The 17,181-nt window shown below is 34.2% G+C and overlaps 1 protein-coding gene across 1 annotated transcript; it reads right to left on the reverse strand.

Annotated features, from left to right (window-relative positions):
* Positions 1-12,813: 12,813 nt before the first annotated feature.
* Positions 12,814-14,678, reverse strand: LOC144371823 (heat shock transcription factor, Y-linked-like). Its single transcript, XM_078035170.1, has 2 exons — positions 14,023-14,678; positions 12,814-13,617 (listed from the first exon to the last, which is right to left on the reverse strand). The coding sequence occupies exons 1-2, from the start codon at positions 14,533-14,535 to the stop codon at positions 12,928-12,930; spliced, it is 1,203 nt and encodes a 400-aa protein (XP_077891296.1). The 5' UTR covers positions 14,536-14,678; the 3' UTR covers positions 12,814-12,927.
* Between the last annotated feature and the right edge of the window lie 2,503 nt (positions 14,679-17,181).

A 17,181-nucleotide genomic window follows, 5' to 3' on the forward strand; every position in this document is an offset into this window, starting at 1 on the left:
CACTAAACCATTGAACCACATCCCCACTCCTTCCTTGTATTTTTATTTAGAGACAGGTTCTCACTGAGTTGGTTAGGGCCTCACTAAATTGCTGAGGCTGGCTTTGAACTTGCCTTCCTCCTGCCTCAGCCTCCTGAGCAACTGGAATTTTAGGCTTGCAGCATCATATTTGACTAACATACTTAAAAAAATGTTCTTTTAGGTATATATGATAGTAGAGTGTATTTTGACATATTATACATACATGGAGTATAACTTATCAGGATCCCATTTTTGTGATTGTACATGTTATGGAGTTTCACTGGTTGTGTATTCATATATGAACATAGAAAAGTTATGACCAATTCATTTTATGTCTTTCCTATTCCTATCCCCTCTTCCCTTCCCTTATTTGTCTAACACAATAAACTTCTATTTTTTCCTCCTTCCCCCTTATTTTGTGTCAATATCTACATATCAAAGAAGACATTCGGTCCTTGGTTTTAGAGATTGACTTAGCATGGTAGTCTCCAGTTCCATCCATTTATTGGCAAGTGACATAACTTTATTCTTCTTTATGGCTGAATAATGTTCCATTATGTATCTATACCACGTTTTCTTAGTCCATTCATCTGTTGAAGGGCATCTAGGTTGGTTCCATAGTTTAACTAGATTTTCCCCAAATCTAAAATATTTGGAAATCTTGAATGAACTGCTATAAACATTGATGTGATTGTGTCACTGTAGTATGCTGATTTTAAATCCTTTGGGTATAAACTGAACAGTGGGATGACTGAGTCAAATGGTGGTTCCATTAAAAGTTTCCATAGGAATCTCTGTAGGCTTTGCACAATTTTCATTCCCACCAAAATGTACCTTTTCCCCGACATCCTTGCCAGCATTTATTTCCACTTGTATTCTTGGTAATTGCCATTTGGACTCAAGTAAGTTGGTATCTCAGTGTTTTAATTTGCATTTCTATAATTGCAAGAGATGTTGAACATTTTTTTTTCATGTATTTCTTGGCCATTTGTATTTCTTCTGTGAAGTGCCTCTTCAGTTCTTTTGACCATTTGCTAACTGGGTTGTTTGTTTTTGTGGTCTTAGTTTTTTGAGTTCTTTGTAGATCTTGGAGATCAATGCTATACCTGAGGAGCAGATGGCTAAGATTTTCTCCTGTTCTGAAGGCTCTCTTTTTACTGTTTCTTTTGCTGTGACACTAAGCTTTTTAGTTTGACACTATCTCAATTATTAATTTTGGTTTTACTTCTTTCACTTTACAAGTCTTATTGGTGGGGGGTCAGTTCCTAAGCCAACATTACACAGAGGTGAGCCTACATTTTTTTCTAGTAAGCACAGGATCTTTGGTCTAATAAGTAGGTCCTTAATCCATTTTGAGTTTTGCACAGGGTGCAAGATAGGGGTTTAATTTCATTCTACTGCTTTAGGATTTCCAGTTTTCGCAGCTCCATTTATTAAAGAGGCTATCTTTTTTAAAAATATATATTTATGTCTCCTTTGTCTAGCATGAGATAACTGATATTTGTTAGTATGATTCTATATCTTTTATTCTGTTCTGTTGGCCTTCATGCCTGTTTGGGGGCCAGTACCATGTTGGTTTGCTACTATAGCTCTGTAGTTCTGATATTCTGATGCCTCCTTCCTCACTTTTCCTGATGAGGATTGCTTTAGCTGTTCTGGGCCTCCATCCAAATGAATTTCATGACTGCTGTTTCAGAAATAGAAATTGGAATTTCAATAGGAATGACATGAAATCTGTATAGTGCTTTTGGTAATATGGACATTTTGACAATATCAATTCTGCATATCCAAGAGCCTAAAAGGTCTTTCTATCTTTTAAGGTCTTTTTCAAAATTTTCCTTTAGTGTTCTCTGGTTTTCTTGGTTTTGTTAGATTGATTTGCAAGGGTCTTTTTTGTTTTGTTTTGTTTTTGTTGGTTTGTTTGTGAGGCTATTGTGAATGGGATAGTTTCCCTAATTTCTCTTTCAGCTAGTACATCATTGATATATAGTATCACAGTACTCATTTTTAATTTTGTCTGCATCTTTATCTTCATTAGAGACACTAAAACATGTTAGCCTCTTCTAGTAAAGGTAAGAGGTTGCCAGATGGTCTTCTGGGTTCTTGATGATGAGTAGTAAGTGATGTTGCCACTCTTGGGACTGCATCTGTCAGCCCTACTCTTGTGCATATGAACCTCGGCTATAGTTTAGCTATGTAAAATTTTGTATGACACCTAGAGGTGTCCAAATAACCTTAAACTAGCATGTTAGAAAGATTTTCATATAGATTTATCTCTCCTTCATGTATCCCAAGTTTTTCTGACCAGTGTATACCCAGCATTTGCCCTCATGTCAGAGATGCTAAGGAAAAAACATATTTTAACCAGTTTTCCACATCTAAGGTTGACTTTAGTCTGAGCCCGACATTCTACCACTGAAATACTTCCCCAGCCCTATTTATTTAAGAAAATCTCAATCTCTCAATCTCTCTCTCTCTCTCTCTCTCTCTCTCTCTCTCTCTCTCTCTCTCTCTCTCTCTCTCTCCTGGAATTGCTTCACCACTGAACAACAAACTCAGCTGCATCCCCCAAATCATTTTTTAGCTTGAGTCAGGGTCATCCTCAGTTTCCCAGCTGTCCTTAAACTCACCATTCTTCTGTTTCAGGTTTCTGGGTTATTGCAATTACAGAGCTGCACTACAACATCCAGTAAATCATTCTTTTAGACTTCTTTATCCTAGAAGCCCTTCACTGATTATATTTTAAAAGAATCCAGGCTAGTTGTCTTATTTAGTGCTCCCAGATTAGGATTATCTGTTCAATTGTCATTTTTTTCTTTTTTTTTTTTTAACCATCAGTATTTTTCCTGCATTGCCTATGTACCTGGTATTCATTGTTGAACTGGAAAACTTAGGTCACCCATATCCTGGTTTTCAAAGCTTAAGTCTCCCCACTAAGCAAAACATTGAAAGGAAGAAATATTAAAGCTCATGGGATTGTAGCTGTGACATCTAAACGTATTGGTTGACTTTAGTCTGAGCCCGACATTTCAGTGCATAGTGTAGCTGAGAAAATCATCTTTTCAAGAAGAAAATTCCATAGAGAAAAGGAAGCAAGTATGAGGCAAAACTTAAGAGACTAAACGGTTTCTCTTTTTTCACACTTGAAGCTCTTAATATTTTTAATTACTTAATTTACCCTATACCTTTCATAAAAGAATCTCAAAAGTGCAAAGTCAATATTCCAGTACTAAAAAAACAACTGACTGAAATGAGGGATATCTTTGCAATTCTTTTTTTAAAACCACTAAAATAAAACAAAGTGCTAAAGGACTCGTACCAAAATTTTACCCTCTGAACGATTCTTAAAATGCGTAGCTTCCTGTCCTTTAGCAAAAACATGTTGCTGTGCCTATTTGTACGTCAGTATATATATTTTTCCTCCTTCCGACAACCTTGGGATACTGATGTTGTATTTTTACTTCCATGAGATATAAGTTAAATTATTGAGTTCTTCAATTTAACGTAAACAATGGTGGTTATACTGGTTTCTTTTTCTTTTATGGCAGTGATTGTCTTCCAGTCTATTTTCTCTGCCCAAACTCAATATGGCCACTCCTGTTCTGTTGTATTTTATCTGCTTGATTATTCAATTTCTTCTCATCTCTTTGAGGAAGAATGGCAGAGCAAGGCTTAGAACTGACCACTTTCACGTTTTTTTCACAGCTTACAGACAAAATATAACATCAGAACCATCTCATTCACAGAAGGCAAAAATAACTCACACCCATGTCTGTGTTCGTGTTACAAGTCTAGCATGTCAGAAAATATTTTGTATGGATTTCTCTCTCCTTCGTGTATCTCAAGTTTTTCTGGCCAGTGTATAACCAGCACACACACACAAAAAAAGAGTAAGAGAAAAAAAGAAAGAGGAAGCAGGGAAGAGAGAGGAAGGAAGGAAATAAAGTAATCAAGATGCATAACTGTTCTGTCTATGCAGAAAAAGTCTGCATTCTCAGTTTAACCTTACTCTTCTTATTCTTGTAACTTTTTTTTTTTCTTGTTTTACTTATTGTGAGATGAGCAGTGAACAGAACAAGCTGGAATGCTGGCCACCCACAACATAATATCTGGTATAGAAAATAGATTAATTTAAAAAATCAACTAAAATAAACAAGGCTGTGTCCATGAAGAAGCAAAATATATTATCAAGTTAGACAGCAAAGAGTCCCTTTAGATAATGCCATGCTTGAGGATGGTGATGCTTGGGGTGTGGAACAGCAGAATCAGAAGTTGGCCAATGTTGTGCATCAAAGTTGTGTGTATGTTAGTTTACTTTGGGTTTTCATAACAAAGACCATGAAATGGATGTCTCAAAAGATAAAAATATGTTATATTTAGTTCTGAAGATCAAAAGTCCAAAATTTAGGTGTTGGCAGTGCCTCTTTCTGAATGTGTAGAGAAGGATCTGTTGTAAGAGGCTTTTTTCTAGCATTGGTATTTCCTTGGCTTGTGGCAATATAACTCCAGTCTTCACATAGTGTTCTGCTTGTATGTCAGGAACATTTTCCTTTCTCCCTATCCCTCTCTCCTATCCTTCCTTCCTTTACTTATTCAATTACTCATCTAGAGTCTCATGCTTTCTAGGCAAGTACTCAACCAGTGAGCTGCATCTTCTACCCTTTTTATATATTTTTTTAAAATTTTGAGATGGGGTCTTCTAAATGACGGGCCAACATTTTCCTTGATTTTCAGTGGTCCTGCCTCAGCCTTCTGTCTGGCTGGGATTAGAGATATCTACCCCCATGCACCCTCCTTTTTTAAGGAGGGTGCATGGGGGTAGATATCTCTAATCTAAAGTAATCATGTTTACTTTTTTACATTTTTTAATTCTTAAATGAAATACTTGCTTCCATCTATTTTATTATCTTTATTTAATAAAGTATATAATGACACTTTAGCACTACTTTCTTGATCCACATTTTGTTGGAAGCCTAGAAATGTTTTTGTATCTTTGTGCAAATGTCAGCATAGTAAAAGGGCAAATAATAGCATTTTAATATTAAGGAAGTGATTTGCACTTCATGTTATACCTGAAAATGGTTTTGAGGCAATGCTTTGTTCCAACAGGCATTTGTAATACCTACATTTCAATCTTCATTAGCTTCTGATGTCAAAGAAAAAAAATCAACCATATCTACTGTAAGTGTACAACATTCAAAGAATTAAGGTGTCTATGTAATGTAACTACATAAGTGTGTGTGTTCTGAATACTGTTATATAGATCTCATAATCCTATGTCCTTGGAGTCATGGTCACAAATTTGTCTTAACTGGAGCTGTGTTTTAGAAGAAATAAAATTGAACAACTCTCACAGAATTGTTGAAAGATGTAGCCTTCTGACATACCTGGAATAATGCCGGGTTAAGGAATAGGAGAAACTAGGTACAAAAACAGCTTATGCAGATAGCTTAGGAGCTGGGCCCAGGCAGTGGGTGTTTGGGCTCAAACATAGGCATTCTGTAGCTAATGCAGTGGCAGCTTGTCTAAGCAGATGCATCCTTCAAGCATCTGACTCAACAAAGTATCAATATATCCAGCCACTAGGTGGCCACCTCCTTGAGCCAGCTCCAGCTGCTTCCCAAGCAGGCATGCCAGGAAAATCTGAACTTTGCCCTTCTGCTCATTAAGGGCTATTACCATACATACTCACACATATCCTACAATTAGATGCTCAAGAAGCTGAGCAGAGTTCATTACTACCTTCTAATTCCAGAGAATTTCATCTGGATTCAATCCCTGCTTGTGGACATAAACTCCCTTAAACAATAGAAATCACTGCTCACCTCTTTGTGGGACAGCTCAGCTCTCAAATACACTCACACTCCCTTTGTGTTTGCTTTTGCATTAAACCTCTTCTGCTATTGAAGCCTCATTTGTCCTGAAATTCCTGCAGTGATTGTCAAGAGCTTGGAGGGTTTGTGCAGAATTCTGTGCTCCAAGAGATCTCCTTGGATCCATGACTGGCATCAGTGCCAAAATAGTAATATAAAACGAATCAGGGTTAGGGGTGTAGCTCAGTGGTAGAGCATTTCCTGACATGTGTGAGGCCCTAGATTGGATCCTCAGCATCACATTTAAATAAATAAAATAAAAGATCCATTGACAACTAAAAAATATATATCAAAAAAAGAGGAGGTTTTTTTTTAATAAAATAAAAAAATCTGTCAGTACTCTTAACTCTCACTGATGACACTCTCAAGATCTTAAAATTGAGGAACATTTTAGTCATTTCTGATGGTGCCAAAAGTGCCTCTCCCTTATCCCCGCACCTGTGAAGCACCAAGTATAAGTACAAATGACAGAGACCAAAGGAACAAATTATTTAAAAACCTGATGTGACTCACTTTCAGGACAGAAAATGGTGATGGGCTAAAAAGCAAGGGTCTGGAATTATAGGATTCATTTACGATAGGACAGGGGAGAGCTTCTGGGGCACATTGTATTGGGGTCAACTGACCTATTAGAGTGAGTGGCTATGAGCTAGTCAGGTATGAGTTCCTTTTGTGTTCTCCCTATTTTCCCTTCTGGCTTCTCTCTGGCTGAGGCCTGGGCTTTTAAATGACAAAAGCTTCAGTTCTATCACAGAGAAAATGGGTGGAAGAACAGCTAAAGAAGGGAAAAGTCTCGGGTCCTATTTGCTATATCCTTAACCATGAATGCTTTATACAGTGCATTTCCAATGTTACACTCATATTTGGACGTCTCATCTAATGGGTCTAGCTGCAAGGATTAACATAACATGTTTTGGTCCATATTTTAATGGAGAATTAACATCCAGGCTCTCATTGCTATTTAGGTAATATAGTAGGGACAGGTGACATTGTAATTTGTCCGAAAATTCCAATGATCAGTACATATATGTGACATTTATCCTTGATACTTCTCCTTAAGAATCTCCATTCATAAAGGGAGACTGACCATTTTAAAATTTTATACTTTTATGATCAATTATATTCTGGAATAATAGTTTGGCAAAGAAATAGAACAGTGTTAGATAAATAATTTACATGATTTTTTTTAACAACTGTTATACTTTTCTTTTTTGAATATTGAGTATTGAAGCCAGGATGCTTAATGAGTGAACTATATCCCCATTCCTTTTCATTTTTGGTTTTGAGACAGAGTCTTGCTAAGTTTCTTAGGGCCTCCCTAAAGCTGATGAAGCTGGCCTCAAATTTATACTTCTGCCTCAGACTCCCAAATTGCTGGGATAACAGGTGTAGATTACTATGCCTGGTCTACTGTAGTATTCTTCAGTCATATTCAGGAGTTCTAAGGAATGAAGTGCTATTAAAACTACTTTTAGTTATCAGAACATCTTACCATTAAGCAGTTCTTGTGACAACACCAGGCTTTGTATTTTCTTGTACTTTAATAATATGTAGAAAGTAGTTTTCTAGCTTATTCAATGTGCAATTATCTAATCACGTGGCAACTAATTTCTCAACATTAATATTTCTGCTCAATAAACTTCATAACTTCATGTCTTTAGTTCTGTTTATCTTTAGAATCCAGTACTAATCTCTTGATCTATTCTTTTAACATATAAGCATATTTACATATTTTTCAATGTCAAAGAAAAAACCAACTTCACTAAAAATTAGAAAGCTGGTTACTTATAAATTGTTCTTGCAATGAGTTACTAGTATTTGAAAGTTAAGAGAACAGCCACAAAAAAGTATATACATTCTTCGTTAATAATAGAAAAATAAGTGACATAATCCTGAGGTTCACTTGGAATGTCTTTATTATAACAAGTGCCATTATTTTTGAGTTAGATGTTTTTAACACTGACCCATTTATTCACCTCAGCACACAAAAGAAAATATGATATAGGTAATATTATTTTATGAAATGCTAACATGGTTGTTAATTTAAAGGTAAATTATCAAAATCACATCATTACATCAGGTCTTGTGTTGAAAATCATGTTGCATTTTTCTTAGTTGTATGAGGTATATGCGTATTGAGGATTTTTTTTTAGTTTTGCCTGTGAATGTTCACTTTTCTGCTTGTATTTAAACACTATCATGGATTGATTGCATTTGCATTTTGGTCAAGATTCACTTAGTTGTAATCAAGTAAGTATGTTTTGAAGTTTTCTGTTTCTACTCACGGTGTCTATCTTTCTGTTTTGTTATTCAGTTGCTGGTGTTGTCTATATCTTGCTGAAATTTTGTTATAAATTGCATCAAGCAAGTGTATCAAGCCTAATTAGAAGCAATCATCTTTGTAATATGTTGAGTATGTCAGCAAACATGGCAGGTATCTGTTTTAGAGTATGTCTTGTACATACTTTGACAGATTTAAAATCATTGTTAAGTGACTATAAATAGCATTTTTTTAAATTTTAGTAGTCACATTATTTATAGAAGTTCAAATTATTTATCTGTTGATACTGTATCCTGTGAACTTGTAAGAACTCACTTTTTTATTTTATGAGCTTCTTGAGATTCTTTAGAATTTTATGTGTAGGCAATCTTGTCATTTTTAACATAGAAATCATTTTATTTTTCTTTTCTGATCTCTATGCATTTCATATGTGCTTCTTAGCACAGTGCCCTGACTAGAATTTAGAATTATGGTTGTTGTTACAGAACAGTGGTAACGTTGAAATTGTTGCCTTGTATTAAAATATTCAGTATCTTATATTTTAGCTTATAAGATTTTTTATTTTTATAGCTATTTATTAAGTTAAGGAAGTTCACTTCTTTTTTGTATTTTATTAAAGAGTTTGTAATCATTTTATAAACGAATGTTGCATGTTGTCAAACTTTTTCTGCACTGGCTGATTTTTTTTCCTCTAACCTATTAACATGGCATATTATTTTGATTTTTAAACACTGAACCATTTGCATGGCTGAAATCTTATTCACCATGGTAAGTATGTGTCTTAATTCTATTTATAATATTTTCTTTAGAGTTTTTGCATCTTTAGTAATGATGGATTTTGGACTGTAGATATTTTTGTACTCTTTGTGAAGTTCCGCTGCACCTGTTTAGGATCACATCAATCAGTATTACCTAAACTTTTCATTACAGTCTAAAATTTCAACATATTACAAAGATAAAATTTCTTAAATATTTCCACTGAAACTTAATTTTTATGCTTTATACTTTTTCATTTCATGCTTCCTCTTAACTACTCATTTTAACCCTTCCACAAAGGCAGTTTTAAAATCTTTGTCAGATGAATTTCATATCTGGCATTTCTGTGAGGGCACTAATGGTTTTTTTTTCATTCAGGCTGAAGGTTTTTATTTCTTGGAAAGATGAGTGACTTTCATTTGAAATTTAGATATTTGGAATATTATTACAAGACTCTGGGCCTTATTGTAACCTTCTTTTGCTAGTTTTGCCTATTATCACTCTGCAAAGGGAAAAGACTATGCTGCCAGGTGGAGAGCAAAATTCCAGGTTTGCTTCTTGTCTTCATAGACATCTGAAAGAGAAATCCTCATCACTGATGAAAGAGTAGGCAAGCTCCAACTATTAGGCCACACCTGCATAGATTGGGGTACTTTATTACTGTCTGGTGCAATAGAATTTGCCACTTGGCCTTTGTTGGCTTGGGTAAGATGCATCCATATTTCTTTGTCTTTGAGGTATTCTGCTCAAGTAAAGTATTTTATAAAAGTGTGGTTTCAGTAAACTACCCATGTCCAGTTTCTAAATATAGAGAAAATAGACTTTAGGGAGCATTTTTCTATGTTTGTTTACATTTTTTGTTTGTAGCTTCTTCAGAACTAAGTCTGAAGTACAAAAATCCACTTCATCATTCAGCAGGATTTAATTTCTTTCCTTCATTGGTTTATCTCATCACTCCACCTTTCAGAGTCTTCTGTTTTATATTAACCTGAAGATTTTAGTTGTACATTTGAGGGAAGCAGGAAAAACTACATTTATACCAGAAATCTGCAGTATTCCTTTTTGGCCAGAATACTGGAATTATGTTTTGCTTTTGAAGAATGCCTAAGAAGGTTCAGTGTCCTTCTTCAGACTCTCAGAGACAGCAAGGATATTTTGGAGGGCTCCACTGCTTTGTGACCAATTATGTGAACACTGTCATATGATACAACTTGGAGAATATAAAGAAATTGGGGAGATGGGGACAGATGTTCAAGGCAGGCTGACTTCTCTACTTTTTGTATTTGTTGATTGCTGCAGTCTGGTTGGGCACAATTCAGGAGCCACTTGTCAAAAGAAACTAACTTTATTTTTAGAACTACAAACGCCAAACAAAACAGCTCCTCAGGGAAAAAACCCTCAGAGCCCAACTGCCACCACCGGCTTCCACAAGCCTCTCCCCCACACAAGCCTCTCCACCTCCCACAATCCTCCTCCTCTTGAGGCCGATTGGCTGGGTTGCGTGGGCAGAGCCAAAGAAGTCACCCAATGAGCAGCTCCGTGGAGGAGCCAATCAGCTAGATGTTGCTGGGGCCGCTGTGAGCCAATCATCAGCTGGCAGTCTGAAGGGCAGGGAAACAGCCCAATGAACATCACCGCAGAGGAGCCAATCAGCTAGATGTTTCTGGGGCCGCTGTGAGCCAATCATCAGCTGGCAGCTGGAAGTTTGCTGGGGTCCCTTTGGCTGTGGCTCTCAACAGTTGATTCTCTATTTCCTTCTTTCCTCCCATTCTCCCTTTATTTTGTAGTTAACTCTATAATATTTTTCCCATATCCTGAGTTAATTTATGCTCTCATGATTCTTTTTTTTCCCTTTCTTGTCCTCAGGTTTATTAATTACCCAGCTTAATCTAACTTCTTTCTTTTATTTTTCTTTTTAAAATTTGGTTCTGAGCAGTAACCCAGGTTTTTATTTTATTTTTATTTTATTTGTGCTAAATACATGCTCTCTCAAAAGTTATCCACCAGTCGTCTCCTTCTCATTTATTTTTAAGACAGACTTTTTTGTGAAACATTTATTTGTGTATAATATTTAGTACATTTATACAATTGCACTTTGTAAGTAGGGAGTGCTAATAATGATAATAAATTGCATATGGGTTTAGGGAGACCATTGAAATTGTATCAGAATAAGAAATCTGGATTCCCTCTGTAGGTCATTGATTTCAAGCTTCCTCTGCTGAATTTCAGTATGAAAATATTTTGAAATTACTGGTAGTGGGTTCTAGCCTGAAATCTCTGTTTTCTGTATATCCTAGCCATCTGGAGGGTGAATCAGGGCCTATCCTGTGACACTGGGATGTGTGTAAGTGCATATTATATAGTATAGATTATCTGGTGTAAATGTTGCTTTTTTTGTTGACCTTCATTTTAGCACAACAATTGGGAAGCTATGCTATATGTAAGGGAAGAAGGGGTAAGCAAACTGCAGGATCTCGGATCTCTATCTTTTGGTTTGTCTTGCCAGTCAAACCAGAAGATAGAAAATACATTTTAGAAGAGGCAGGAAAATAGTATAATTTGGTTTGGGAAGAGGAAAGACTGATAATATTGCCAAAAGTTTTACTCCATATATTATTTGCATAATATTCAGATGACTAGAAATTAAAATTAGACCATAGTAGTTAGTGCTTGAAGTAATAATCAGTGATACTAATTTCACTAATTTAAAAATCTTCACAACAAAGTTTAATGTATGTTCACATCTTTGGTGAACATACATTAAACTTTGTTGTAAAGAGTAAACTCTATAATATGGTAGCTTGAATACCGTGAGATGATTGTTTTTGGGAAAACCATATATGTATACATATATGTGTGTGTATATATGTATATGTATATGTGTGTGTATATATATATATATATATATATATATATATATGAAAGATATTATACTAAGCACTGTATTAGGTTCCTTTTATTAGTCATTGTACTAGGTCAGTGCAGGGTGTCCAAGAAAGAAATAAGTAGGGTAGGAAAAGTAATACCTCCTAAAAAGAGTGGCATCTGTGCTGAAATAGGTAAGGTAGTAGACTAAAAAAATAGCTAATAGTTATTAGGACAGAAATGAAGAAGCTAAAAGGAGTTTGCCTGCATGAAGCTCCCGATGAACAGAAATGGAACAAAGACAAACTGGAAAGGTAAGCAGATGTCATGAAGGGACATTTCAGCCATGTGAGGATCTGGGCTCAAAATCTAAAAGGTAAATCAAACATATGACATTAATGAAGCAAAAAAATCAACCTGATAAGGTGTATGCATCAGAAAATATTAATGGACTCTTGAGAAATTTTAAAGTCACAAATTAGTTAATTTTTTTTTATCAAAACGTATCCTTGCTTTATTTGTTATAAAAATTCTACAATGTGCTGATAATGGTACAGTCCATGGATAATGATATGAAATCTTAACTACTCTAATTATCACAGAAATAATAGTAATAATGGTTATTGATCTGACTGGGTATGAAATGTATACAATGAATACCGTTACTTTTGCTCAAGCATTCTGATTTTAGAGTTATATAGAAATGTAACTAAGAAAATATTAAAGTAAACAGTGTATATTTTTCTTTTTTATCTTTTATTTCCATGTATTTCTATTTAAGCCCTTTGACTCATCTATTTCAGAAGTCACTTATTAACATTTTTCTGTCTCCAATTTCTTTTTCTTTGCTTCCATTATTTTAAAAGGTTAAATATATTTGCTTGCAGGGGTCATATAATACTTCCTGTCAAATGATCAGAGATTATATATTAAAATATTAATAGTATAACAACATGTAATATAAATAAATCCATTTACTCTTAAGTATCTCTTAATAAGGAAAAAAGAAACCATAAAGATGAATATGTAATTTTATTGTTCAAATAAGAGGATTGCAGGTATATTTTAAGAATTGGTCAGCCTAAATTTCAACATCTGTTGACCTGCAATATTTAGTACTCCTTTGGTAGATCAGTTGTAATTAGAATGATGTTGGTATAAAGAAGAAGGTTGATGAGTTGACCTTGAAAGCGAGGCAGCAGATGTATCAGCCATCATAGGCATTGGGAACCATGGGTTGCCTGCAGGTAGCAGGTTAGAAACAGGAGCCTCATTGGCTGAAATATCAGGATATCTAGTTGGAAAAGTAGAAGGCTCCATCATCAGTCCAAAATAATTGTTCTGTAAGGGAGATATGATGTGGTATTGAGAAGTAGATGTTGTAATGAAATTCACAACGTGGCCATTTGCTTGAGTGTAGCTGCTATGTGAGCGCATATGAAAAGTGGTCAACTGATTTAAAATAGCATGTTCATCTGTTACAATTTGCTCTGATGGTCTAACTGAAGTTGATGAAGGAGGAGAAAAATCACTTCTGATTAAGTCAGTTGTATTAGCAATTCTTTGGCTGGTAGAAGGCTCCTTTTTTAGAGGCACATTTAGATTTGTAGAGGTTGAAAATAAACTTTCTCCACTAGTTTCAGCAATTAAACCAGAATTATGATTGTCCACATTACCCCCTGCTCTAAGATGCTTCTTGTTGAGATCTGGAACTAATGAAGTAGATACTGGAGAAGCATTTTTAATCCCGACTCTTCTTTTCATTCTTACTAAAAGTTGGGGACAGCCTCGTTTAAAATTTGGATTATGATAGAACTGTAACTAAAACCAAAGGAGAAAGTTATTTAGAGACATTTTAAACCAAGTGATAATAGACAATAACATCTATAAAATCACAGATTTCATTTTTAGAACATAAAATTAATGTCATCATAAATCAGGATGATTGTCTTAAAATGCACTTATTGGGAACCAGACAGCAGTGAATACCATACTCTAATAAGTGGCTTTAGCATCTGTATTTACAGTTCACTGGTAAGATTTGAAGTTACTAGCAAATATCTTAAAATCTTAAGTATTAGTGCCCTCCATAATTTGAAAATGTTTAATAATTTCAACCTTAATATTTTATACAAATTTCAAATCAGATTTTACTTCGTGTAATAAACTATATAAAAATAAAATAACGTACAGTCCATAAGTGTTAAATGAAAAAAATTTGAATACCTTGCTTAAAACAGAGACTTCTTTTTCTTCTGCCAAAAAGTCAGCTAGAGAAGCAGATCTTTGAAAATTCTGTCTCATCTTACTAAATCCATAAAGATTAAGCTGTCGAACTAAACTTTTCATACTATCAGTTTCAAATATTCTGAAAGGGGCCTTTCTTTCCAAAACTTCTTTTTTGAAAAGCTCTTCATTAATTACTATAGAAGTTCCATCCTCATCCCACCAAATAGACTTAAATTTGTCACTTTCAACTATTTTCCAAAGTTTTCTGGGAAAGGTCAGAGAAAGAAAATCATTATCTTCATCTGGTTCAGAGACACAAAATGTATAACGTGGTCTTTTTATCAAGGATCCCTGAGACAAAACCTGAAAAGCATTTTCCTCAATCAGAGTCCTTAAGTCTGAGTCCTCAGTGAATGTGTGATCACACAGTGAAGATCTGTTGGAAGTTTCGGAATTAGTTGATCCATCTTTAGGAGAAACATCTTGAATTTCTGAAGAAACTTGTGCCATCTCAAATAATTTTTTCCTCGGCTACTTTTCTCATCTGCATGGTTTTGAACACTGCAGCTTCAAATGCTGCTTCAGTAGGCCTACACAGATAAACTAAACCTAGCCCATCATAATAGTTCTCAATCTGATAGTTATGACATCACAAGATGACTTTCGTCTCCTAGCAATTTATATGCAACAGTCAACCTACAGTGTTTCCCACTCTTGAAGTTTATTTGGTTAAAAAAATTTAGACTGATTACTTACATTTTAATTTTAGACTGCTCACATTACTTACAAGGTATGATCTTTAAAATCTCATTTTCACAGAATCTTTCAAACATGTAAGCAAATTAATCTCTTCAATCACTGAAATAAAAGTTATTTGCTTCCTTACTCTTACTAGCTTGGTGCAAAGAGGGTAGAGCTTAATAATGGGATAATACTAGGAAAAAGAGGAAATAAAACAAGGGTTAGAAAACTGGCAGTTTGGAATTCAAATTGGTGAAAAGCCTTTACGTAAAAAAGGTAGGTCATAGAGATAGAAAATAGGTTACTGGCTAGAGTAAAGAAAAAAAAAATATCAATAATGGATTTTATAAAGGATAATAAAAGTGTTTAAAAATATGTTTAAGAGTCTGAAATGGTGGCCTCTGCCATAATCCCAGCAACTTGGAAGTCTAAGATAGACCGGTTTTAGATGAGCTCAGCTTCAACAATAAACTTAATGAGGCCTTAAGTAACTTAGCAAGACCCTCTGTCAAACAAAAAATAAAGAAGGGATAGGATGTTGCTTAGTGACAAAGTTCCTCAATTCAATTCCCAGTACCAAAAAAAAAAAAAAAAAAAAAAGAAAAAAGAAAAGAAAGGAAGGAAGGAATTTAAGTATTATAAAGAATTGATGAAGTATAATATGCCAGTAAACTATATACTTTAAAATGTTTAAATTTTATATTTTACCTGAACGTTTATATTAAATTTTACCTAAAAAATGTTATTTTATTTAGGAACAATCTTTGTGTTTCACAATATAATAGAATATCAAATAGAACTTATATTTGTGAAATATGCTGAGTATTGAATTAAAAGTCTTCCTCCAAAAATAATAATGCCCTAGTTACAGTAAGATATTTTATTTTTATGGCTCAAAAAGGGCCATGTTTAATATATGCGGAAGAACCAAGCACACAGGAGTCTGACATAGGAGAATCACAAGTTTGAAGCCAATCTGGGCAATTTGGAAAGAGCTTGTCTCAAGGTAAAAAAAAATGGGGTGCTGAGGTAAAGCTTGGTGGTAGAGCACTTGCTTAGCATGCACAAAGTCTTGAGTTTGATCCTTATTGCCACAAAAATTCTAAAAAGTATTGTTTTTATTTAGGAGGCCATTCATCTCATATTGGAAAGATATATCATTATTGGAAAGTCTAATATAGTTTTTTTTTTAATTTTAGAATTTTCTGTTTTAAGACGTAGCAAAAGTTTTCATATTCACCAATTTTTTTATGGTGGTAAAAATATTCCCATCAGATGCTGGTATGTGAATTTTGCTTCAGAGCTTTTCTTTAAGTTTACTGTTTGAAGATCATACAGTTTTTTCTCGAAGAAAACTTATTAAAATTTTATCAATATAGTAGCTGAAAATTTGGGGGGATTTTACAAGATAGTTTAACTAAAGCTATAACTTGATTCTAGTTAAAAACCTACTGCTACTCATAAAGGTACAAGAAAAATAGCAGTTTTATCTAAAAAAACTTGAATAGTTTGCCGTCTACTATGCCCTTCATCTGCTTCTATAGTTTCCATATTCTTCCTTTTTCTCTTCTGTTTAACTTTTTTTTTGCTTTCCTGTTTTTCTTATGTAGTAACTGGATGTTTAAGTTATTTATTTATATTTGGTTGCTTGACTATTTTTTTGTGTTACTAGGGTTTCAAACGAGGGATACTGTACCACTGAGCTGTATTTCCAGCACTTTTTAATTTTGACATAGGGTCTTTCTAAGTCCCCTAGGCTAGCTTTGACCTGTGATCCCTTGCCTTAGTGTCCTGAGAGGCTGGGATACCATGCATGTGCTTGGCTAATAGTAATTAAAAAAAAATCTGAAAAGTAACCTTGTCTTTAAACATTTTGTGCTTTGTTGACAAGGAAAAAAATAAATTTATAACATCTATATCAACCACAAATGTAGCCTACATTTCCATATTTACTTTTTTTTTCTTGGAGATAATGTTAATGATAGTTAGATAAGGGCATTTCATAAAAGTACTTCTTCTACTTGTGATATAGTGTACTTTCTATCTTGGTCCTTTATATTACCTCTCTTTGTAAGTTAATTCAAGTATTATATTAATGATCCATTCATTGCTAAAAAGTCTTTGAGATTTTTTGCATGATCTTCAAGTAAAGTCTTCAAGTAAGACATATCCATCATTTTTTATTTTTCTTGGAATGAGTGTTTTGTTTTTGTTTGTTTTGTTTCTGTTTGTTTGCTTTTGTGTTTTTTTTTTGTTTATCACTCCAAGAGAAACATAGTATATTTACCTACATCTGAGTTCTCTCAGGATTTTATCCATTTTTTTTTCTAGTCTGATTTTCATTTTCTTGAATGAATGGTCATTACCTTGTGAGTAATTAATGAAAACAGATATTCTAACATTCATCCTTTTATC

This window comes from Ictidomys tridecemlineatus, chromosome Y (assembly GCF_052094955.1).
Source record: "Ictidomys tridecemlineatus isolate mIctTri1 chromosome Y, mIctTri1.hap1, whole genome shotgun sequence".
NCBI classification, from domain to species: Eukaryota; Metazoa; Chordata; class Mammalia; order Rodentia; family Sciuridae; genus Ictidomys; species Ictidomys tridecemlineatus.

Excerpts from the sequence above, each read along its gene's own strand:
- LOC144371823 (XM_078035170.1), bottom strand. The coding sequence starts at position 14,535 with ATGGCACAAGTTTCTTCAGAAATTCAAGATGTTTCTCCTAAAGATGGA. Across the intron at positions 13,618-14,022 it reads AAGTCTCTGTTTTAAGCAAG|TTACAGTTCTATCATAATCC; the intron begins GTATTCAAATTT and ends CTTTGGTTTTAG.